Here is a 25902-nt window from a genome sequence, read left to right as displayed (position 1 = left end):
AAGAGGAATTCTCAAAGTAATTTTAAGCATTTGCTGTTACTGTTCCCACCAGATGGTCACGTTAAGAAGCATCGTAATTTGCCAACCAATGTTCAACACTGAATAGAAGACAGTAACCAATACCTGAATTTTAGATCAAAGACTCACACTGTGGTGCTCTCCAACAGAGACATGATACACTTTCATTCAGATGGTACATTTATTAAATTAGAATGAAAAAGTTAATGTACTTTAGAGTGCAAGAAACATATTTGGACACTGGACCTCAATACAGAGAAACAATGCCTTCAGAATAATTACAGCAACACAACATCCTCTGTAGGGTATTACATGTCAACCAAATAGGCAATAACGTTTATAAGGGGGGAATAAACCCATTGAGTACCATCAGCAGATGCAAAGAGCAGTACAGAAATTGCAAGGATCTAGCTAGACAAAAGATGTTCCTACCTTTAGCAAGTTGAGGCTCTTGGCAGGACTCAAACTATACTGAGAGCACTAACTTTTAGCAGATGCCTGTCTTACACAGCTGGCTTTGGCTCCAAGGTGCTGGAAGTTGTTGAGCAGAGGAGCAGCATCAAACACAGTATTACCCCATTAGCATTTTCTCAAAAGCAACAATCATGACTGGCGATTTGTTTATTTTAAATAGAACACCAGACTTTCAGCTCCAATACCTTAATTTCACAGACCCTAAAATAGTAAACACTTCCTGTCTTTTTTCATCTCTCTCCAATTCAAGCCTAACAACAAACAGCTTAACTGGAAGGATATGTATGCTGAAAAGCTGAGTGGGCTGATTACTTTGTTCTTTTTAACAAGAGAAAGTAGCACATATTGATATAAGAGTTTAATGCTTAATTAAATAAAGACAAAAAAATCCACAGAACAATATTTAAGTATAGTGTAAGATAATGAAATCCCTCTACTGGCAATACTGCTCCTACATATCCTATTTTCAAGTCTTATTTACCCTGTTTTGCATAACATTTGCTAGGAAAAAAAATACACACTAAAAATATATCTAAGAACAGGAGACTCCCTCAGAGGGCCAGAGTCAGTTTATGAATAAACCTGGCTAGCTTAACTTTTACACTTACCCCTTCTGGCTGTTAGGACTGAAAGGTGATTTTGTTCTGAGCTTGAAATGGAACTGTAATAAGGATGCAGTACAATTTACCAGCCATTAAGTTGAACCATGACCACTTGCTTTTATGAAAAGCTGTATTATGAATCCCATCATTTTAATATAAAAATTTAAATATGTACATTTTCCCTGAATTGATCCATCCTTAGCAATTCAAGCTATGTAAAAGTTCGACTACAGGATTTGTCCTGGAGGTATCTAAGCATTAAATCCATACCAACATTCATTTTTTTGGGTCATGATATCATAAAACACTCTGCTTTTATAAAGACCAAATGCCTCTACACCTACTTAATCACAAAATTTACCATGATTGTAAGGAAGGGGCGAGACTAGTTTCTTGAAGACTACCCATTTAACTTTAGAAAACAAAAGTGTGGCAATTCTGCAACTACAGTACAAGAACTATAGCCTTGAATTTCATTATTCAAAATCCAGTTGGAGAATGTCCAAAGACACTTATGCTTTCAATGAGAAGTTTAAGATGTTAAGGGATTCATAACAAAACTTAAAACTGTACATTATGAAGAGACAGCTTTAAAAGGTCAGAAACTGGGATAATTTTTGGTGTTGTATTTTAAAAGTTTCAGTACTACTTTTAATGATTAAAAAAATAAATATTCATTATCTACTGCCAGTACTTTCTAAAGGCTACTTGAATGTAGGTTGAGGGGGGATAAAATCAGTTTCCCATCAGATAATAAAGAAAATATGTTAGGCATAGGACATAAAGTATGGGAAAGAAGAGAATATGGGTCATCATTCTCTATTCCAAACCTGGCTTTAATGTTCTCATGAATCACTCAAGAGCCTAGATTTCAAGCATACATTCATTTCAACTCTTGAAAATATAAAGGTCTATGGCTATTGTAGAAAGTATTTGAAATCAAACATTAAAGAGACAAAACAGCAACATTGCACATCACTGGAAAAATAAATTGGTGCAGACTATTTAAAGTGCATTACTTTACAAAAACAGACACCACAGAAATTCATCCAACAGGTGTAACTGGTGCATAACTGTATGATTCTGCAGCTCCAAAATCAAATCTTATTTGAAAAAATTACACTAACAATAAATACAAACACCTCCTCTGAGGATCAGACTGTAAGTCAGATATGTTAAATTGTCTCTCACATAGAATTTTATTTCCATCTGCATCAAATAATAATAAACAGACTACAGCAGCTGCAGTCTAACATGTCACTGAGCAATTCATAATGTCATTCTAAGACCCTGAAGCTATTTTTCGTGCTTATTTCTTATTACAGGAAAAATACAATCATTTTCCCACTAATGTAAAGCAATAACTTTGCTGAAACATAGGTATAAAGAAACAAGCTTTATAACCAGATCATAGATATCTGCTTTTTTAATGTAAGACAACATCTTAAATAATTCTTTATGACTTCAATAATTTTCCAGGTACAAGTATCTTTACTTCTGCACTTAACCTTTGAAATAGCTATAGGAATGCAGAAGTAATAGTTAGAGTGCAATTAATTGTAGAAGTACATTAGGACTCAGTCCTATTCTCTGCTACAGCAATACATCCTGTATGAGTTAAAAGTTACCTCCTAAGATTTTACAGATACATAACAATACTGTGTGGGAGGACAAAGCCCCAAATGTACACCAGATAATATATTACTTTGGTGCCCAATGACTAGATGGAATAGAAGATGCCCATTACAAATATCACCAGTACAACCTAAGAAATTTAGCTTATTAAATTAAAAATCTTCCATCTAAAAGGTGTGACTATATCACAGTAATAACTAAACACCACAGTATAAGAAAGGGTCTCCTTTAATTTCTGGCAAAAATAGGCTGCTTGCTGAAACCTAAGTACTTTTAATAAATCAGTTGTATTTAAACAGCAAACCTTCCACGGAAAGTTTTTTTTTCCCCAGTCTAATAAACACTAGTAAATCTTGTACTGCATAGAGTTACTTTGTAAGAGCAAGTCTATGAAAAGGGGGAGAGAAAGAAACAAAGCAGCATTATTCCCAATCCCATCAGAATATAGCCACACAGGGCACAGCTGATAGTAAAGATGCTTCACTGCTCTAATGTAGGACATAAGCTAAACTGAGTATGTACAGACTGAGAAAGAAAGAGATGAAGATCCAACTGTCCAAGGAGAAAAGGGGGACAATCTGTCACACACGATGCACTAGCAGAAAGCTGTTGGGAAATTCTTCTAGCTAAATCCCTGGCTTGGCAAGTAAAAATAAGTGGCATCGAGGACAGGGACTATACAGGAAGTGGGCATCTATGATTCTTCAGCCATCTGAAGTAAGGAGTTGATAGCTGCATCCTTGTTCCCCCTCTGAGCTTCTAGCACTGAGCGGATTACTTCCCTGTCCATGTTGGGAAACATGTCCTGGATAGATTTCAGGTCCTCTTCATTACACAGGTGCTGAGGGTTGACTGCAGGAGGTGGTATTGCCACTGGGACCATGCCTGGATTACAGACTGCAGGCATCCCTACAGATTAAAAACAGAAGAAAGAAAGCCACAAAACATACATGAGTAGGGGGGAAAAGGAAAAAATTTTAAAAACCCACAACAAAAAACCCCAGTGATCTTGAAGACAAAAGCAGCTCTTGACTTGTCCCAACCCAACAACTTCAGCATTTATTTATTCTGACATGCGCTCCAGAGAAGGAAGAAGATTGCAGAGATTATACCTACACTGTTGCAACTGGAAAATATTTTTCTGGAACAGGTTCTCACCCCAAGGTTATATTCCAGAACTTATAAACTACAGTATGGTAACAAGAGTAGTGTTCAAAATTCGGTACAACTTGAATTAAACAGGTTCACACAATTCACTAACCAAACACTAAATTCATCACAGAAAGGTGTGGTTGGTTTTCCCCACCTCATATTTTAGTTCCCAGTGTATTTATGTTGTGATGAAAAAATGGTTTTACATCAGCAATATACACAGCTGATATTTAGAAAGACAATGAATGCAATCTCCAGTGTATTCAAAGGAAAGCAAAGTACTTTGGTCCACTAGGAGACTGGACCACACAAATAAACAATTTTTAGCAGATGTTTTTCCTGGCTAAAGTTCCATCATCCAGCCTTCAAAGTCACTACATGGCAAAACAGCAACACCTCTAGGGGCATACACTGCTTTGTTCATCTCTCTTCCAAAGGACAAAATTTATCTGACCTGTCATTTTTCATTAACTTCTTGTATATCCATGTAAAATAAAGCACTGGCAGTTTACCGAATTTTAGAAAATGAGTATTCCTATTCCTGTTAAAAGAAATTACTAGACAAAATCCCTTTTTCATCACGTGAGAACTTCTATCACTAAGCATAGAACCATTGCTGGAAACATTACCTTTTTGTTTAGTATAAAACTGAAAACAGATTAATAGTACATATCTACTTTTTTTTTTCACTCCCGAAAATTGTGTATTTCACTTCTTCTCTATGTAGTTTCAGATCCTTGTTTATCTTAGTCCCACTCCTTTATATGTTAGCTTCTGCAGTTCTGCAGAATTTCTAAGGTAGGGCAAGAAGTGCCTGTAGCTAGACAGAACCAAGTTTCAGTATCAGTTTTCTATTTGCTTTCAAGAATTTTATGCACTGTTTCAAAGACTATTCACCTGATATTTTTATAAAGTACTCTACAATAATTCAAAGACCTTCCTCTACAGTAATGACCAAACTGAGAAATTATCACCAAATAAGTATTAGTTAAGATTAGATAAGACGATCCTTTACACATACTTTACCACCAGATTTAACAAATAATTTTATTTCCCTTTTATTACAATGAGATCCTTCTGCAACATGTGGCAGTCAGAGAGGCTTAGAAAACTGCTAAGGGTTCTTGTTTTGACAAATTGTTTTAGTTCCCTCACTGACTTTTTTAAGAAATCTGATGCACCTCACCAAATGAGGTGCATCAAATTCAACTCCTTTAATTAGATGAATAATCACCTATTTTTATTTGTTCATCAGCTTTTATAAATAGATATTAAACCAGAAGATTACCTTTATTGTATCAGAATATCATATGATAGAAAGAATGCTTAGGAAATAGCATTTTACAAATGCAGCTGAGAAGGTGATATACACAGAACACACCGTTCTTTCTGATGTACTCAAATACCTATGAATACGTACAGGCTTTTCCTACACAACAATGTCACTTCCTCCTAAAGTTTACGTAGTTACATGTTTGCTTTAAAGCAGTTCATTCTAATCTTCCTGGGTTTTAATCATTCTACACAATAGAGAAAATGGCTACTTCAAAAATGTTTTTAATTGAAACTTCACTTTGCTATCCTCCAGTCCTTGGAAAACAAAAGTTCCTTCACCTGTTATGGTCTCACATTCCAACTAGGTTTTCCTGAACTACCTTACATAATTATATCTTAATTGTTATTTAATTACATACATGATTCTATGTTTTCTGCTTCTTTAAAAGAAATAATTTCTGCTTCTTTTATGCATTTGATCTTCAAAAGCCTTGTTACAGAACCTAATAACCAGTTTAGATGTAACATATAAAATTTAACACTTTCACATCCCCATATATGGGAGATCTACCAATTTTTGTCAGAAACATACTTTACTGCTTTAATTCACACTTCTTAAGGTTCTCTGAGTGTTGGTTTTGGATTTTTTTTAATTTAGCACACATTTTCTTTGAACAACTAACTTCTTTTACACAGTTTTTAGTTTGCCTACTTGCTTTCTATATATTACCTTAATCACTTCTCTGTAAGTTAAACAAAAGATGAACTATTTGCATCAGCACCATTATACATCTTCAAAATAAGATCTCTTTTTGAGAACCAGCTGTCATATATTGACCAGGAGTAGATGAGAAGCTGCTTCTCTTCTACTGAATTCTGACTAACTGCTCAAAAATTGTAACAAGAACCAAGATAATTTTCAAGAATGCCTCTTTGCAGCCTCATCTCTCTTAGCATAATGACTGAAGTACCTACGTGATTGAAAATATTGCAATTATACTACTTCTACGCAGACCTAACATCTAAAAAACAAAGAGCAGTTTCAATACTTACCTTGTCTCTTCACCATTTTCTTCCCTCCTAACTATCTAGTCAGAAATGTCTATATTCACTTTAATGTGTAAAAATGTTTTAGCATCCCAGTGACTTGTTTCTTCTGTCAGCATAAAAATGCTATATTATAACTCACATTCAAGGTTGATGAACTACACATCAACTCTGGCTGACCAGATACTCTAAATGAATATAGTATGACTGCGAGCACTGCACCGAGGATTCCACCGGATGTACTCTTTCCTATTTCTCTCCTCAACTTGGACTCCTGTCCTGTCTCAAGGGATCCATTACTGATTTGTAAACACCTCCCTATTTATCTATGTTCTCCAATTTTTATTTTAAAAATCCCCTTTTAATAATCTTAAGTTTTATTAGAAGTAAAAAAAAAAAAAAAAAAAAAAAAAAAGGAACCTAGAAGCTTTAAGTCTAACACACCGGCTGCATCTATCCAAAAAGGTTCATACCAAGTAATAATCTCATAAATTTGTTACCTGCACGCTGGAACCATATTTCTGCCCAGCCAAATTCATCACACTTCTATCACAGGTATCTGTCATCTTTTCTGCACCACTCTAAACTCTGGTTCCACAGCTTTTTATGGCCTTTGGACCATGGTCCCTGGAATTCTGTCTGGCACTGTGTTTGAGCACACAGCCCACCAGACACCCTGGAGAAAAGCCACTGTGCAGTCCTGACCAACACTGCAAATACATTTCACCCAATTACCCAGCAGCATTTTGCACTGCCTCTTTTAGAGATTCAACAAACCTCAACTCATTCCTCACACTGCCTACAAACAATGCAGGCATTTAAAACAGGCATAAGAAGATGTGTGACCTCAAAAAACTAAAGTTGCAAAGCACCTGAAATAATCGAGCAAGAGAAGTTATGTTTTACTTCTAACAAACTTCCCAAGATGTTTTTACTGAGTCATCAACACCCTAAGATTATCCAACAATCAGCCTAAACAGTGTATGAACTATCCATACAGGAGGTCAGTTTAAAGTATTAACCCAAATTAAACATGAGGCTGTTTTCTCAAGTACCACAGCATCCTACAGCTTACCAACACTGTTTCCGTGTCTTATCAGTGCCAAAATAAAATCAAGACTAGAACAGAGTTTTCCTTACTGCTTTCATCAAAAATAGGTAATTATGAAGCCAGACACCTGGACAGGCAGAACTCAAAAAGCATTTCCAATATAAATAATCAGTTTAAGATACAAGAAACTTCTTGTCCATATTGTTTCTCACCAAGGATTTTCAAAACCCATTTTCTCAGCTCTTATAATTTTAGCTTATGCTGTCTACAACTAGACTACCACAGAAATGGAGTTATTATCACAAATTTTTAATAAATACCTCCATGATAAATGGTTACTTTTCATGAAACTCAACATTCAAGCTATACAAATATCAATTTAAGAGTACTTTGCGTTTTTCGATACTCAGGCTAAAAGCATCCATAATGTCTGATTTACAAAACAGAAAGTACAACTTAAGCATAAACTTAAAGAACTATGCACTGAAATTTAGCAAACAGACACATACATGCAGTCATTAGAAAAAGTTATAATAAGCTTCTAAATTACCAATGTTAAGTTGCTGCTTTAAGTTAAAAAACCTCATATCACTGACAGGTGAAAACTGGAACTAAATAATGTAAGAATCCACTCCCAGTGGAGTTGTGAACTCGTGTGTTACTCTCAGATATTCGGTACATGTTATAAATCAGAAGAATGGAGCATTGTTTTCCAATTCAGTGAAATGGCAATGGCAAACATGCTGGCATAAGCAGTGACATTCCAATACATGAAACAATAGCAAGTCAGTTGCTACAAGCAAAAATGAAAGCATCAAAGCAGAATTAACAGGGTAAACTTTTTCCAACTGCATACAAGGCATTACACACATGTAATTTTATTTTATTTCTCAGTCAAGTGCCCTATGTTTAATTTCTCAACACATTATCATTCTGTCCCATCCATAGATTCCTTCAGAGTAAACTCAGGAACCTTCTCAGCATGAATTCTTTCATTTAAATGAAGAAATTGGTAACTCTTTTCTAAAAAACAAAATAGGTCTTAATAATATTTGCTCCAGGAAAAATCTCACTATTAAAATATGCATACCATCTCATTGTTTAAAATGTCACTTCTTTGCAAACTACTAGCAAAATTAAGCGTATGAAACAACAGAAAAATGTTAAAATTCCACTGCTCTGAATAAACCAAATCTGTTGTGACAACCACAACTGTTTCATCGACAGTATCTTTCTGAAGTTCAAGGCATCAAGAAATTATTCTGAATGTATTTGATTGAAGGCCAATGCTTTTATCAAAGATAGTGGTGTCACATCAACTTTGCATAATTCAAAATCAAAATTGTCAGAGTAAAAGAAGTCTAAAATGAAGGAAAATTGATTCCTGTAACATGATTTGCCTTTAGAGTTCTAGTCAGGTACTTAATTGACATGGATTAAAAATAGAAGTGCATGAAAAATATGCACTGATGAAAAAAGTGTCACTTTTTTAAAAGAAAATCTTAATTTCCTTAATTAATCTTCAAATAAGCTAAGGTAATTAGCAGGTTATCTTCTCAGTGTCATTACAAAACTCACTTTTTTGCATTCAAGTTTACCAAACGTCACGACACTACTGGCTTTTCCACTAATGTTGCAGTAGCCAAACAACTGCAAGAATTGCTTCTCTTCTAGAAAACCAATACTATCACCTAGTGTAGCTCACTGACATACAGCAGCTTCAGAAGAATATCCTAACATCACATTATATTCACCAACATTGTCATGAGCAATCAGTTTAACCATTATAGCACAAAGCTGAGCAAATGCCTTTAAAGACTTTCCAACAGGTTAGAGAGGCTTTAACAATGTGCAGAAGAGGCATTAAATTGTTCTACTGTTACAACCAAGTGGCAATACCTTGTTATACAGTCTGCTGTAATAAATAAAGCTGTTAGGCGAGTTCATGCAAAGACTCTTGAGTCAATGAGGATGGGAGTGAGAAAAGAGCTTGGAAACTTACCCAGAGCAAAGTACTCAAGCCCTAAAGACAGGTGAAAATGAAGGGACAAGGGGAAAGGAATAAGACATGGGAAAGAAATATTAATCTATTTTTAAAAGGATATTAATTATTTACCTTCCAATGGTGCAAGTTGGATAAAATGAGGCAGCTGGGTAAAACATAAACTACCTAATACTAAAAAACTAAATGCTGCTAGGATTCACTTGCTCAACTAAGTTGCTTCAACACCCTGAACAAGTTTCCAAAATGTGTTGTTTAAGCAGAAGTAACAGTCAGGGGAAATGCTACCAAAATAAGTAAGCCACCAGGTCTTTGCAGCAAGGATTATATTTTACAGACCACAAAGGACAACATACATCCATGATTCTCTGAACAAATACCAGTAACATCACAAGCTAACCCATGATTCTCCATAAGGACACCTAAAGGAACAATGTGCATACACACACAACTTTGCCTCAATGAAAAGTGAGATTCTTGACTCTGACAGGATCCAGAAACACACAGGTTTTTAACACGGGAGTTTATAAAACAAGTAAAAGCAAGTTTCCTATTTATCCCATGAATATTTAGTATAGCTTGCTTATTGAACTAATGTTCTTTAGCTCACTGTCTAGTACTCTTCACTATAAGAAGACTCTGCAAGCATCAGTATATCAAAATAATCTACAGTTTAAATTAAGTAATCTTTAGAAAAAGAAACAGGAAGAGGTGGTAGATAAACTGAACTTTTATAACAATAGGGTTCACAAGTTCAAATTTTTGCATACCCAATCCATAGATACATCACCTATGGCAGCTATAGCTTCTAAGCAGCAGCTAGTGCAATTGTCAGGAGTTTTCGATTTTAAAAATTTTGCAATTAATTACCAAGCTGCAAGAATATACTATGGACACTTCTGTTCTTAACACAGCTCCATCTACCACCAAATGTGAGGAAATGAGCATCTGCTTACCACAGTGATTACCTGCTTGTTTCTACTGTTTACCTCAGCTTGTATGACAGAGTGTGAGGGTTATCAGCTCCTTCAGTATTAATTAGAAGGCTAGTGAATTAGAAAGTTAGTTTTCAACAGTTTTCTGTTACAGAAAAACAGCTTGGCCTTTGTGACACACCTAAATTTGACTTAACCATCTCTCTTTAAAGCACAGTTATTTTATACAGTGAACAAGTAATTGTTAAAACTGTCTGGATAAGCATTTTAGCTCACCCATTCCATTTCCATCATAGATAAGGAATGATGACTTGATTCGGACAGTCTTCTACAGCAGAATCCCCTTCATTTGAAATATAATAAACTATTCAGTTATGCTCTTCCACTCCTCAGAAGGAAGAGCAGAGTTTGTTTACTGACTCCATTAATTTAGCTGCACAGGTAAAAAACCTTAACTAAAAATATGCAAAGCAGGAGCATCCATCACCCTTCCTGAAGCAGTCTCAAAAGGAAGAGAGCAAACACTGTGCAGTGTTACAAAGGAAATGTGCAGACACAAACAGTTCACCTGTGCAAGGAAGGCCAGCATCTTGCATGCACCTTTCTGAAAGAGTTTATAGAATTCAGAAGGAGCATCTAGGTTAATGTACAGAAAGTATTTAAAAAACTCCAAGATGGCTTCTAAGATGCACTATTGTTTCCTTTTATAATTTGAAATTACTTTTATTAAGCCATTAAATACATGAAACAGCAAAAGTATTCTGCAGCCAAGTCACTTTCCAACTGCAAACCTAAACATCCATCTAATTATTATGAGTGGGTAATTGATTAGTGAGTAAGTCAAAGCTTTAGAACTCACAGTGCTTTGGGAAATTTTAACGGTGTCCACAGAAATTCTAGAACAGCAAACATAAAGCACAGTAATATTTAAAGAGTGCAAAAAATACCAAATGTAGGTCAGAAGTGGCTTGTAAAAAGACTGGCATTTATGAAGTCCAGGAAGTACACTCAAACTTTCCCAGAACAAAAGAAGAATTCAAATCCAGAGGTGGAACTTTGCAATGCTTTACAAATACAAGTCACAGATGCAGGAAAAATTTTGAACACAGAATAGTACTATAGCAGCAAATAAACATGCTGGATCTTGTTAGAAGGGCAATGCTCTGCCATATAGACCCCAAATTCTTTAGCAGCTAAAATATAAGACATTACTATCACTTGCAAATTATTAGTTAATTCTTCACTTGTCCAAATAGAAAATATTCTCAAGATAAATAATTTACAGAATATCATGATTTGCACATCCAGTACTTGAATAGCAAGTTTGAAGGTCTTCTGTAAGTTTTATCTCTTAAGTTCTATGTCTAATTTCAATCATACTGAAAACTGCTTCTTATCTTCTTTTTATACTGTGGCACGGCTATTCTGTAATATGAATATTCTCATTCTGGTCTATTCAAGAAATTTGTTCTCACTTTCTATCAGATCTTTTAACTCTGACCAAGATGACTGTGTTTGAAGTTCAGTACAGAAGATCTGGTTTACCACAACAGAATCACGCTTTGGAACGTACACTCTGGTTCAAAGCACTTCACTGGCAAGACTTAAAATCTGTCAATTAAACTACAGAGATAAAAAAACACCTAAAATGAAGCAAAATGCATGTTTTCATCAGGAAATAAAGCATGCAGCCCAACCTTTTCATATTTAGTTCTAAATTAACTCTGTAATAATGAAACACGAGGTATGATTCCTAACTTACATATCCAGTCTTCTTCTATTGACGAGGTTTGTTCTTATAGTGAATGGAAACTTAAATTCAACAATTTCCTAGTCATTTTAAATTCAATGATTTCCTATTCTTACAGAAACAAAATTATATATATATATCTGTCACGTAATCCCTTAGCACTTTAATTATGCCCCACAGACACTATCATAAGTTAAAAAAATGTGAATTTATCTCTTACTTTCCCTGAAAAGCACACATACTACTGAATAGATAGCCACAGAATAAATGCGGGGTTTTAAGAGCCATAAGTTAAACACAAACTCAACTGAACTAATCAGTTCCCCAAGCAGGACAAATTCAAACTTATTTACATACTTTAAACTTTTCATCTTTGACAGAAAAATTACAAAGCATAAGTTAACACATTTTTTTTTACAAATCCAAAACCCTCTTTGACTCAACTAAAAGCACTGACAATACCTGCTGTAGTTATGTAAATACATCAAAAAGAGCTATCCCAGAACAAACTAACATTTTTCATTCACTGAGCTGCAAATACTTCACATGCCACGTAGTGAATTCCCTTCCAACAAAGCATCTTCAAAGACCATAGAAAAATTAATCCCGTTGTGGGCTATAGAGCCTGCAGCTCCAAGAGCACAAATCATTTGAAGCACTTTCTCAAGTGCAAACAGCTTCAGACATGGCTTGCCCCCACTTAAGTAAACACAACTTGAAGTGCAGCCTGCTAGACAGCTATTCAGAGACCTGACTGAAGTATAAAATAGATACTCAAAAAGAGAAGCCTTCACAACTTGATAGAAATTTTAATCCATTTAATCAAACTCATACAGCTCTATTAAACAGGGTACAAGACTGAAGGCAGACCTGTACTTCATTTGTTCCCTCTTCTCATAAAAATATATAATGGAAAAAGTGATTAAGGAAAAAATCTTATATGGCTTCCTTTACATTCTGAAAAAACAGGAGTAATTTTGTATTTATTTCTGCAACACCCTTCATCTGGAATGTTCATTGTCTTCAAGTAGAGAAAACATACCTGCTATAGGCACATATCCAACTCCTTGCTGATATACAGTGGGCATCAAGACCACTGGCTGGGGCTGCATCATCATGGCAGCTGGCAAAGACTTGACAGAAAAGGCACAGATTAGAACAACTCAGGAAATAGCCAAAAAATGCCAGCAATTAAAAGTGTTTGCAAACAAATCATCACATTGCAAATCCAAGTTCAACAGTACAGTATGACTATGCTGAGTGCTAATCTATATTAAGCACATCTCTACCAAACTAACTGAACTACCATGTTTCAAATGGCAATTAATTTGCCCGAGAATCAATAAACACACATCATGTCAAACTCGCCTTTCGCAAGAGTGATGAAATGCTATCAAAATGCATTATTTTAAAATACAGGTTTAATCAGCTTTCATGCCTTAGCCTTGTGAAATGAATATATAACATATTCATATAAATTAAATATTAGACAAAATCTGTTTTTTATTCTTATTTTTTATTTTAAAAAGCAGTACACTGCTCCTTGAAGGAAATATTAGCTTAAATCAAATATTTTTGGAGTAAAACTGTGCTTTAAACAAAATATCAAATTAACTCCATTCCCTTATACTACCACAATAACTTCAGTTATATTTCAGTTCAGTTTGATCCTTGAAAATATTGAATATTATGAACAGTACATTCACAGGGAGACAGTTTTCAAGGTTAATTATAAACTCTTTTCTCTCCAGGGTAATGAAACAACTGTTCAGATCTGGGGCATAATGTGAATTTCAAACAGCAGGGAATATCTGTTCCCAGCTGTGCAATGAACAGCAACTTGGAACTTCCGATGACATACAAGTGCAGTAGGAAGCATTCAGGGCTGCACGTGCTAGATGTTATCCAACAGGTACTTGAAACAAAGGTGACAGATAAGAACACTCCAAGAGTGGCTAAATAAATCAGTGTAGGTCTGCAGCTCATGACCAGTAGCACCAAATGAACACAAAAGGAAGTGAGAAACAATGTAATCTCAAGGAACATTCAAACTACTCAAGAAACACCTAAGACAGAGAAGAGTTTCCATTATTCTGCTTTTAAACTGACATGAATTTTTAAAGACTTAGGGGATAAAGCTATTGTTAGATTCCATGAAGTTTTAAAAAAATTATTAATTTAGAAATGACAATGGACCATTTAGCTGAGGATTTCTTTTTTATACGTATAGTAGCACAGTGCTAAGGAAACTTTCCTGTCTGAACATCCAGGAGCCACTCTGGCACCCACTCCAGTCTGTAACTGCTGAGACCAAGGGCCCTTTGCAGTGGGTGGCTCCAGGGACCTCATGGGTGTCCCTCTTGGCTCCCTGCACACCCCACACTCACAGTCAGACAGGGTTTCCTTACCAGCTCAGCCCTGGGTTTCCCACCACAATGCCAGACATCTGGATCCTTACAATAATTTAATCATGGTGCAGTAACACAGAAACAGCTCCAGCTGGTGCCTCCAGGGAGGGACCCCCAACAAAGGAATCCCTGGGTTTCACACCCTCACAGTCTGTGCACCCAGTCTGGGGTCTTCCTGCTGACTCACCAGCTCCAGCTGTGTCCCAGTGCCCAGTCCCTGGCCAGTGCCACAGGGCCCTGTGCCCTTTGTGCTGCAAAGGGGCAGCACCCGGTCATGATCCCTTTCCTGGGGCTCCCACCATATCCCCCATCCAGGGCACAACCTGCAGGTCCCACTGTAGCTGCACACCCAGCTACCTGCTCTCGTGTACTCCCCAACAACAGGAATAAGCTGAATTTTGGTAATTGCAAAACAAGATAAATACCCATTTGCCACCACACCACAAAGTACTTAGTGTCTTTATGAATATTTTTGACTGCTATTCCCAGAGTTAGGTATAATTATTTTAAATGCCAACACACACAAACACCCAGTACAATACAACAGGTCTACTTCAGTTTAAAATATCTCCCTCCCACTACTTAAAAAGCTTCTCTCCCTTCCCACCCCAAACTCAGCTTACCGTGTATGACATAACCAGATTAATCATCCCTTCCTTGTCATCACCTTGCCTTCCACTCAAGCTATACCATTCATCCTCCACATTTCCTTGTTTCAGAGACTCAGGAATTGTAATGTGTGTCCAAGCAATGCGGTCATCCATTGAAAAGGCTCTCTGAAATATGATTTGAAAAATATTACCAAATTAATTGTCCTGAAAGAAACCCCAAGCTTCAAATTATCCTTGACTAACACTTCAGTTTTCTGCTATTAACTTTGTTAATTTTATTCCCTTTGAAACTACTGAACTGTCAATAAATATTTTGACCATCTCCTTTCCAACAAGGGAGAAGGATACTTTAAGTGGGATTATAGATTGATTGCAGATATTTAAAGCAAGAAACTGAAAACCTGAAGAGAACACTCTAGAAATACAGCATCCTAATATCATCATAGCCCATGTGAATCTCATGACATCACATCAGAGGCCATTACATGAACATAAACCTCTTCTGTTTACTATGACAGCCTGTGAACTCCAGCAGATAAAAGTACTGACCTGTCCCCATGTTGCAGCAATGAAACAGACACTTGAACCAATCAGCTACGCCCTCAAAGCAGCATCCAAAAGCCTTGCTTATGTAATGACCACACAACTGCTGCACTGTCATGCACAGGGAGAGAGGCAGCAAAAAAACAGGCAAACCATGACTTTAACCTTAGCTGCAGCCTCTTAGTTTCTCCTAATAAATCGTAGTGTATTTGTAGTTGACAGTTTTATTCTCAGGAATTCCAAACTTGCGAAAGCTTCCAAGCTCTCCCTAGGTTACAATAGCACTGAAGAATTTTCAAGTAAAACAGCACTGTACAACAGGCTATTTTTAATAGGGACAGTGAAGGACACAAAGCTGCAGGGCATTTTGATAGCCAAGAGGAGCTTAAATAGCACTCAAGACATCTTTTGCTTCTCTTCTTTTGCAGGCAAGCCTGCTAATGCCCCTTTATCAGCTACCAAAGAAAAGTAACAGTTCTGATATTTTTGGGGAAGAGCAAAGACTTGTGAATTGCTGCTTTTGGAATTCTGAAAAATTTTTACCATCTCCGAGAGAACATGGCTAAGGAACTGTCTGTGCTAACTCATTCCTTTTTGCAAGGTTTCACCCAAACCTCAGTCCAAACCGGAGATAGGGAGGGGTAGAAAAAATATATAGCAGTTCTGACCTCATCAAATATCTCTAGGTAAAAGGAGTCCACACCCGGAGGAACAGTGCACTGAATAACTTTGTTCCAGCGGGGGTTCTTGGCTCCATTATGTGCTGTTGGAGTTTCATACACAGCATATCCCAGCCGTATTCGGCAATACGGATCCATGCGCGTCATTCCATAATTCTTTGCCAGTTTGGCCTGAAAAGAAAAGAAACCCAGGAAGTGCATAGTACTGACATTAACTTGAGAAGTTAATTACTATTAGTTCACAGTAAGGACCAAATATTGAACAAAGGATTAGATTCAATTCTGTGACAGAGCAAAAAGAGTTAAAAAAATAAAGAAAAACAGCATCCAGATTAAAATGTAAACCAGTAACACCATTAAGTGTCTGGGAGACCTTGAAAAGGTAACATCTTTTTACCTGTTTATTGTAGAAAATACACATCTTCACTGCAGCTAAAATAAATTACTTTATACAAAAGCACAAAATACATGATTACAAGGACATTGTATAAGTTCAATTTTTCCCTGGGTATCTGATCTCCAACATACAATCACAAGTATAATATCATAGGTAGTCTGTCCTCTTTCACTTAAGTTCTTTTAAAGGATGAATTACAGAAATCCAGTACCTTCATGAATATCACACAATCCAAAAGCACAACCTGCAAAAACAGTTCAGTTGAGGTAATCTAGTCATAGTAGATCATACATTTCAAAGTGATTACACACTTATTTCAGCATGTGCATTTAATGGTAGTTAATTCAGTGGACAACTTAAGACCCAACATCACTATAAAAACAGATGCTGAATAGAATCACAAGAGATCCAACATACTTTTGCTGAAACATCAGAAGACTAGAACAAAACAAGATGTTGACAGTCCCAAACACAATACTGAGTACCACTGCACAGCTGTCTTTAAGCAGAACTTGGGCTTTTTGCATGTGCTGTTTCTTTGACTAATACTAAGCAGCCCATGGTTCTTTTCATAGTAAGACAAGTGACAAAACATAGTGCCCCAGGGCATGTCCCACCGACAAGATGTTTACAGAACTCACAACAGCTCAGGCTGTGCACAGCATAACATCTATCACAAAGGCTGCACCTCAGGCTTGGAAAGCCCTTTTCTCCTTCAGGGAACATGCTGGTTCATCAGTACATACATTACAGCTGGTGAGAAAGGTCTCAAACTGTTTATTGTAAATGTGGACTTGAAAATAAAAGAAGAAAGCAGGCATCCAGTCTAAGCACTATCTACATTCTCAACTTGTGGGATTAGACAGTTTATCAAACCTGTATCAAAAAAAAAGGCTGTGCGTAGACAAACTCACCACCACCCCTAAATATCTGCAAGGAACAAAAAGCAGCAAATTACCCCCCCAGAAACTTTTTCTAATCTTCCATCAGTTTATTAGTAACAGAATTAAGGCATGCTCTTTTATCAATACATTTAAATACAGTACACTTCAACCAGATTTTCATCTTTTAAAGGTTAGCTATATCACGGCAAGTCTCATATCCAGAATGGGACTTGTCTCAATATGCAGCCAAGATTCCATAGCATTCCTGCATAAATTCCTAGACAAATAGAGAAGAGAATCTCTTGTCTGTTGTCCTGTCATTCAGAAGGACCTTGATAGGATAAGAGAAGTGTACAGACAGGAATCTCAAAGTTCAACAAAGGTAAAACAATATATATGACAATAAGACTTTGGACCAACTGGCTGGAAAATAGCTTTGAGGAGAAAGATGTGGAACAATACATACGGGAACTGCAATTCCATATAATATCCTGAAAATTACTAATATTCTTCCAATATTAAGTACAGGAACTTTCTGAACAGAAGTTTTCAGAGTAACTTGTTCACTGCAAAAAAACCTCCTAAGTTTATTTGATTATCTGCTATAATAGCAAGGTTTACAGGAAATCACTGCACCAGGCAACAGTGAAACATGAAACTGGAAAAAATGCAGATGTACAGAAAAATGAAGCTCCAAAACCTTTAAGAATTACTACCCATTTACAAATAATTTAGTAACTCGAATTCCAACACAAAATCTTTTCATGTCCACCAATTTAAAAAATTGCATTAATTATTTAAATTACTTAATTGTATCAAGATGGCATAATTTTTACCTGTACTACAGTAATACTGAGTCTTCCTACTGTACCCATTGCTCCTCCATACTGTAGCTGCTGAGCTGCCTGGGCATCCAGCTGGATTTGCTGTTGCTGCTGGGTTGGGGTAATGCGAAGAAAATCTTGAGGAAGCTCACCAACAAATACCTTAAAAAAAGAAAGAAAGGGGAAAAAAGAAGACTTTAAACTTTTATAATGGGAAAGAGATAAATCAAAGTGTAACAAATTAAGGAGAATTTAGTCTTGTTTTGACAGTATGAACGAAGAACTAATTAAATGACAAAACTGCCAATTCATGTAAAATGTTCTCTTTTTCAGAAACAATAATTTCCAACATAAGCCTCTGAAAAAAAGTAGGACAGAGAGCCAAAGCTGCTCTGCAACTAAACATTTAAGTAGTCCATACAAAATTCAGAAACACTAAGTATTACAACACATTCGTATACGATATCTGATGGCATCCAGTTCTTTCAATTATTCATCACCCACATTGTGTCCAATTGTTCCTGCTCCAAGACATAGCACAGTGCTTTCATCTGAAAGGTCACTTCCACAGTCATCTTCAAGACAGACTGTAAAACAGGATTTCCTATGGACCAAATCCTGCAATGCAATAAAGATGCCCTAATGCTTTTCCAGTGTTAAACACAGCCAGCCTGCAACTAACCTTAGTGACAAAATTCTACCACATTCAAAACAACGTGGGAATTAAAAACCTAGTCTATCATGAAAATGAGCCAGGACAAAAAGCAGTAGTGGAGAACTTCTGTTACATGAGTCAATATGAATCAGCATTCCCTATGGATTTTCTGTTAGCTTTACAGTATAAAGGGAAAGTTTCTACCCATTACTTGTAAATTCAACAACTCAGGTTGTTTCTAGATTTTAAACACTCAGTGAATAGAATCAATTCAAATACATTTTCATTTTAAAATAACAAAGAGCTATAATAAATTTTAAAAGGGAAAAAAGTGTCATAGAAAATTTATAATTAAGCTGTATTTTTTCTGCTGTCATGATATAGTTGATCTACAGAAGATGAAAATCTGGTTGAAGTGTACTGTATTTATATGTGTTGATAAAGTAAATAGAGTGGATGACATATTTAATACAGAACTGTCTACCTCATCAAGACAAAAGACAATGCAACTTTTCATGTTGCAATCCCAAATGAGATTACTCAATCATGTATCTGGCAGATGCATGCCTAGAGAACATAATTTAAGAAGCTAACAGGCCTTGAGGACATAGCTTTTCAAGATTACACAGCATTTGCATGTCAGCATTGCATCTTGGAGACAGAAATTGTAGCTCTTGCCAAATCACATGTATTACTATTCTGTATGATTATCTGAGAGCCTCAGGATCCTGGCAACAGCAGGTGTCACATGCCAGAAAGGAAGTTTATCTGAAAAGTTCAGGAGGAAGCACTGAATGCCTGCTGCTGGGCTATTGGGAAGCAGAATAAAAAGGGAATCAGTTTTGCTTACAAGTATCTTAAAATGTTATAATTAAGAACCTAAGAAGCTGAAGTTTTAAGAAGTGGAAAGAAAAAACAGGCTAGAAGTTAATAATAAAAGAAAGTTTATTAAAGTTTGGCTGGCAATGAGACATGGTGTTATAACAGCCTTCTCACTGGAATACATATAATTTTAAAATAAAACATAATCCACTTAGGCAAGATCTGAAATGGTCCCAGAATTAGCAAGGAAATGGCATTTACAACATAGCAGGTTGTGTTGTAAATGCCATTGGTCCTCCAGTCCTGGCACTTCAGGAAGTTTCAAATCCGGTACTATCTACCTCTAGGAACAGACATCATAAACATTTCCCATAGTCAGAAGTGATAGCACCCCTGAAATCCCATTGCCATATTATGCAAACTCCCTCTGTCAAACTCCCAGAAAACAGGATAGCCTCTTTTGTCTCCATATTCACCTGGATATTGGAAAGCTGAATTCATTCACAACAGAAATCTAATAACAGTTTTCACTTTTGAAATTTTATTTTATAAAAGTTAACCAATATGTGCTCAAAAATAAAATAAACAAACTGGTCTCTGTACTGAAGTCCAAAGGGGAAAAAGCCCATGAAGGAGACCAAAGTTTTCTTATAGCAGTTAAGTTGATTCTAGATTATCCAGTTACCTCACACAAAGCCACACTCTTATCCTAGAACTGCAGAGATGACATACATAGAAACTAAAACCATCTAGTGTTAACTAAGTTAGTGAAAGATCTGATTGGTAAACCCCTCCAAAAGGGAAGAGTGGGGAAGAGGAGATGCATACACTCATATGTTCAATTCTGACTAATATTTGGTTCACAAATCCTGGTAATATAGCCTGTAAAGTATCTAGAGAGATGCTTACTGAAGGGAATTACTCAGTATATTCGCATACTAATTATCAGCTGATTCCATATTGACAGAGACAAATCAGTATCATGCAATCTTCTTATCTGTAAAGAAAACAGGTCAATTTACATCTTCCTCAAAGCATTTAAAAGCAGGCACATAACTGCCACCTCCCAAGCTGAATTAAAAATACAAAGTTATGTAACCAGAATTCAACCTTAATTTTTATTTTAAAACCAATGAAAATATATTTGACAAGTTTGTGTTACTGATCCTACTCCACAACGACTTTGAAACTAAGGAGCTTCCCCCTAACGGCACTTCAGAAAGAACGTGAAATTCAAGCGTGTTCTGTCAACAGCTGCAGAACAAAACATTAATTCCGTTTAGCAACAGGACAGGGATGGGACTACAACTCAGAAGACAATTTAAAAATAAGCCTACCTTATAATCACTTTCTAATAAACTTTACTGACAGCATTGCATTGTAAAAATATGGATTATCTAGAAATAGAATAACATTGCCCCTCCCATCTGCTACAACCACCTAAGGGGTAGTTTTGTGAATCTTCACAGTAGAATGCTGCAGGTATAAAAACTGCATCCCAACTTCTTCAAACTGAACATGATGTGATATTTGATGTAACTGAGGATGACGCTGTCTCAGTCTCACCTTCCTGCTTCTTATGCAACATTAAATGGTACCAGAGAGTTGTAAAGTGGGTCAGTGTAAAAGCCTGATCAGAAGAAACAAGAGTTGGAGGCAAAGGGAATGGGAAGTAAGTTGTCAGAACCATCAACTCACCGACTGTGCAAGGACTGCACCTGCGTAAGGGAGGGAAAGGGACACAGAGCCAAACACAGCCACAAACGCCCCGTGTTACTGAAACATTTGCCCAGACACAATACACTCAGGGAACCATAATTAAGGTTTCCAAACTAGCAATTACCAAGAAGTCTAATGTGAAACTTCTTTGAAACATCAGAGCTTTAAACGCCTAACTACTCAGAAATTTCTGACCATTCTCCTTTAAATGGTTTTACTATCTTTAAGAAACAAAAAGTGAATGACAGAGTTTTGAACTATTATTCTATGCTTTACACACTGAAGAAAAATTGGTATGAGATAGGAAGCATCCAGAGGTCCTGAAAGAGCGGATATTTGTTCACAGCTGCTCTTTAACATCTTTGAAAGGCCATGGAAATCAGAGTAACTCAGGAGAAAGACAAATATCATATCCAGCATTCCAAAGGGCAAGAAGGATGACCTGAGGAACCACAGGCAGGTCAACTTCACCTCAGTCACTAAGAAATCAATGGAGCAAGTGCTTCTGGAAGACATTCCTTGACACATGAAGGGGAAAAAGCCAAACAGGGACTAGGAATAGCCAACCTTTACCAAGGCTTTCAGAGAATAAAAAGCTGATGAGCCATCTGCCTTCTTCAAAACAAGAATATATGACTAAGGAAAGCGCAGAAGGTATCAAAGCAGGAATGAGTGGACTACTGGATGGATGAAAAGCTGACTGAAGCATTAAGCTCAGAAGCTGAAGTTCAGTGGTTAAAGACACTGGAGGTTGGTTAAAAGTGAAGCAGTTAAGAGATCTGTACAGAATCTAACTTATGCATCTAAGGTTTTTCCCCAGCAACAAAAGGTGAAGACAAAAGGCATCCTTATCAGTTTTGAGGATGACACTAAACTTTGCGAGAAATGACTGGTATACTTGAGGACAGGACCAGCTAGAGACACAGGAGAATTCACTGGCAGGAATTGCATGAAATTCAACAAGGGCAAAGACCTGTACTTTGACCAGAAAAATCCGTGGCACTGGTACAGACTGGAGAACAACTGGCAGGACTGCCTGTACCTCTACAGAGGTGGAGAGCAAGCAAAGCAGGATGAGCAGAGGACACTTGCAGCAATGAATCCTAACAGAAAACAACACTAGATCAACAAGCACCCAGCCAATGGGCTGAGGAAAGGAAACAATTGCTGGACCACACCTGGAACACTGACAATTTGGGGCCCAGCAGTACATGAAAAACAATGAACTCCAGGGAGACCAGCAAAGATCCACCAAGAAGACCTATGAAAAGGGCTGGAGCACTTGTGAGGCCAGGCTGAGCATTTGTTTGGAATACAAGAAAGTTAGAATGCACCTTGTAGCACCTTTCTGGTGTCTGCCAAGAAGTCATTAAGAAAGCAGACAGGTTGTCTTGCAAGATGCAACACAAAGAGAAAGGAGATCTCAATCATTACACTGAAATGGGGCAAATTTCACATGGGAAAAAGGAGTGGGTAATAAATACCTGCAAAGAATGGCAGGAACTATGGTATACAAGCATGAGTTAAAAATAAAAGACAGAATGAGTGTCCATATGACATCTGCGTCTATGCCTGGAGAAGTGAAGGCTCCACCTGGGAGACCACAGAGCACCTCCCAGTCCCTGAAGGAGCCTACAAGAAAGTTGGGAAGGGACTTTTGACAAGGGGCTGTAAAAAGTTTTGAAGAGTATCAAGAAAAAAACGCAGTCACTACTCATCAGAGTAGAGTTTATTAGGGAAATTAGGAGCAGAAGTCTACGCAGTCCCAGGTTGGTATTAATCTAATTTGGAAGGACCTGATGCATTTGCCAGCATGGTAACCATGGAGAATAACCATTAAGAGTTATTTTGGATATGACTGGCTAGATAAAGAATCACAAACATAAAGTTTTGGTGGCTCAATCTGGTCAAATTGTTTATTAATAATCTTACTTGTAAAAAATATCACTTAGGAATCCTTGCATATTCAGCTATAGTTGAGATTTAAAAAGCTGATTTGTTCATACAAGATTACAAATGTGAAAATGCGCTAATTCCATAACATCCTGAAAAGGGTCAGAGATATCTGTATTCTAGCAGAGTATTTAAAGTAACAGACAGGATGAATTCTGTTTCATTGGAAAAACTGAACAGCTTTTTAATTTAAAAAATTTTAATTACACACCAAGTAAGCAGTGTCACAATTAGAAAGTACAGGTGTAAGAATGGCAACAGCCCACTGTAGTTTCTCACCCACATGAAACAACCTTGAATATTTTCTTGCTTGTTCAAACAGAAAGACTGAACTGTTCTCTCCATCAGTAAAGAAAAAAGTGGTTCCCAATCCTTTAGCACCATTTAGTGGCTGTTCATTTGTAATGCAGTTGCACACAGAAACTAGTAGAATTTTATTTTCCTCTCTGAAAAGAATTAAGAAAGGCTGGGATGTACCATATCAACACTCCCAGCTGTGAATGCTTGCTTAATATTGCATAATTTATTCACTCATTTGAAAACATTCAAATCTCTGAAGCGGTTAAGGAAGAAAAGCATGTACAACAATGTCAGCAAGACATTAAAAAAAAAACACTAAACTTGAAGCCCAGAAAGTCAAAGCTGTATAAGATAAATTATCATATGCCTTTTATCAGGCTTCAGTCAAGTCTAGGAAACAAAAGATTGACAATAGATTATACAGGAGTACCTGGGAAATTCTAGAACAACACCTCTAAAAGATGTCTTGCAAGATTCAAGAAAGTCTAGGCATATATGATAAATAAAACAAATAAGGCACTCTAAAGAATGAAATTAGTGACTCTATCATATTACTGTCATAAGAAAAGTGACAACAGTGCAGTTTTTCAAATAGCAGTAATTCACTTCACTGTTCTTTCCACAAGGCCGCATTTTTTTTTTTAAGTAGCTGTTTCTACATAATAAAATACAGCAGTGTACATTTACTGCTTTTTAAAAACCCCTCATTTTACCATAAGCAATATCATACTGTCAATGACTACCAGATCCTTTCAGAGGAGGAACAGACAGGAACAGCACATCTGTCGAAAGCTGATCTTGTAACACCTCATATGTAGAACATCCCGGTGTGAGGTATGATTACCCCTGGGCAAAACCAGACAGTGACATATTCTCAATAAACTGCCAGCACCAGCTTCCAGAAGGCTGGTAAATCGGTTTTAGACGGCTCAGCTCCCGTCCAACCCGCACGCCTACATCCTGCACGGGACGCGCCGTTGCAGCTTTCAGGCGGCAGCTCCAGGGACAGCGGCCCGAGCGTGCCCGCCGAGCTCTGCTTCCAGGAGAAAGCCCTTTGGCTTTCAGTGTAAGAACTTCCCTCCTTGGAAAGGCTTTCTGCGTAACCGTTTCCCCCCTTGAAAATGCCTGTGGACAAAGAACGTGAAGGAGAGCCGCCGCAAGGACTCCGCGCAGTTAGGAGGGACTTTCCCCTCCCCTTTCCCAAAGCCTCTTGGCAGGCGGGGAGCCGGGAGACAAGGCAGACTTCCCTCCCCCGCATCCCAGCAGCCTGGAGAAGATGAGAGCGCTTTTCTTCTCCCCGCTCCGGCGCGGCCGGAGCTGGGGCAGGCTGAGAGACGCGGAGCCTCCCTCCCTCCTTCCCTCCCTCCCACAGCGGTGCCGGCAGAGGCCGAGCGGGCCCATCGGGGTCTGCGAGCCGGGCCTCGCCCGCCCCGCGCGGCGAGCGGTAACAGGAGATACCCCCGAGCGGGCCCCGCGCCCGCAGCACTCACCGGGCCCCGCTGGGTGGTGACGGTGGTCGCCATGGCGCCTGGCCGGGGCCGTGGCCGAGACCCTTCCTCTTCCTCCTCCTCCCGCCCCGCCAGGCCGCCGGTGCCGCTCCCTGCCCCGGCCCCGCTCCGCCGCCCGTCACTCAGCGCCAGTCCGCGTCACCTGACGCGCCCGGCCCCGCCTCCGGGGCAGCGCAGCGGCGCCGTCTTGCGCATGCGCCTCTGCGCGCACCGGGAGGGGCGGGCAGCCGTCCCGCGCGTGCGCTGTTGCGCTCTGCGGGCGCCGCAGCGGAGCGCGGCGCTGCGGGGGCGGCGCGGCCGGTAGGGGGCGCCGCGGCGCTGCGGCGGAGGCGGGGCGGGCGCGGCGCCTCAGGCCGCCTCAGGCCGCCATCTTGTGCCGCGGGCGCCGCTGCCCCACGCCCGGAGCGCCCCGCAGGCAGTGCGGGGTGTGAGGGGCCGCGGGGCGCTCCTCGGCCCCCTCTGCCAGCCCTGCGGGAAAGGGAACGACTGGCTGGCCTGCCCCGGTGGCTTCCCAGAGCTTGCTGATCAAGCACAGCCCTTTCCGGGAGAACAAAAGCAGCTTTAATATTCATCCAAGTGCTGCTTCGGGAGGTAAAATCTGATTATTTCAAAGCCTGTTTAAATAACATAACTGTTTCCCGTTGTTAGGGCTGTTTC

At 38.3% G+C, this 25902-nt stretch overlaps 1 protein-coding gene across 2 annotated transcripts; it reads right to left on the bottom strand.

Annotated features, from left to right (window-relative positions):
• Positions 1-180: 180 nt before the first annotated feature.
• On the bottom strand, positions 181-25469 carry TOLLIP (toll interacting protein). Of its 2 annotated transcripts, XM_012574209.5 has the most exons (7): positions 25228-25469; positions 18301-18450; positions 16172-16354; positions 14973-15125; positions 12984-13074; positions 9257-9277; positions 181-3638 (listed from the first exon to the last, which is right to left on the bottom strand). In XM_012574209.5, the coding sequence occupies exons 1-7, from the start codon at positions 25258-25260 to the stop codon at positions 3424-3426; spliced, it is 846 nt and encodes a 281-aa protein (XP_012429663.1). In that variant the 5' UTR covers positions 25261-25469; the 3' UTR covers positions 181-3423. The 2 variants fall into 2 exon arrangements, with proteins under 2 accessions (XP_012429663.1, XP_002199221.1); XM_002199185.7 differs by lacking the exon at positions 9257-9277.
• Between the last annotated feature and the right edge of the window lie 433 nt (positions 25470-25902).

The sequence above is a fragment of the Taeniopygia guttata genome, chromosome 5 (assembly GCF_048771995.1).
Source record: "Taeniopygia guttata chromosome 5, bTaeGut7.mat, whole genome shotgun sequence".
Taxonomy (NCBI): domain Eukaryota; kingdom Metazoa; phylum Chordata; class Aves; order Passeriformes; family Estrildidae; genus Taeniopygia; species Taeniopygia guttata.
The sequence above is the reverse complement of the archived record's forward strand: the minus strand, read 5'-3'. Positions and strand labels throughout refer to the sequence as shown.

What these genes read in the sequence shown, in the direction of transcription:
- TOLLIP (XM_012574209.5), bottom strand. Translation starts at nt 25,260, where the DNA reads ATGGCGACCACCGTCACCACCCAGCGGGGCCCG. An exon ending in TCACCACCCAGCGGGGCCCG is followed by an intron (nt 18,451 to 25,227) that starts GTGAGTGCTGCG and finishes TCTTTTTTTAAG; the next exon opens with GTATTTGTTGGTGAGCTTCC. An exon ending in TGGATATGTGCCTATAGCAG is followed by an intron (nt 9,278 to 12,983) that starts GTATGTTTTCTC and finishes ACCTGTCTTTAG; the next exon opens with GGCTTGAGTACTTTGCTCTG.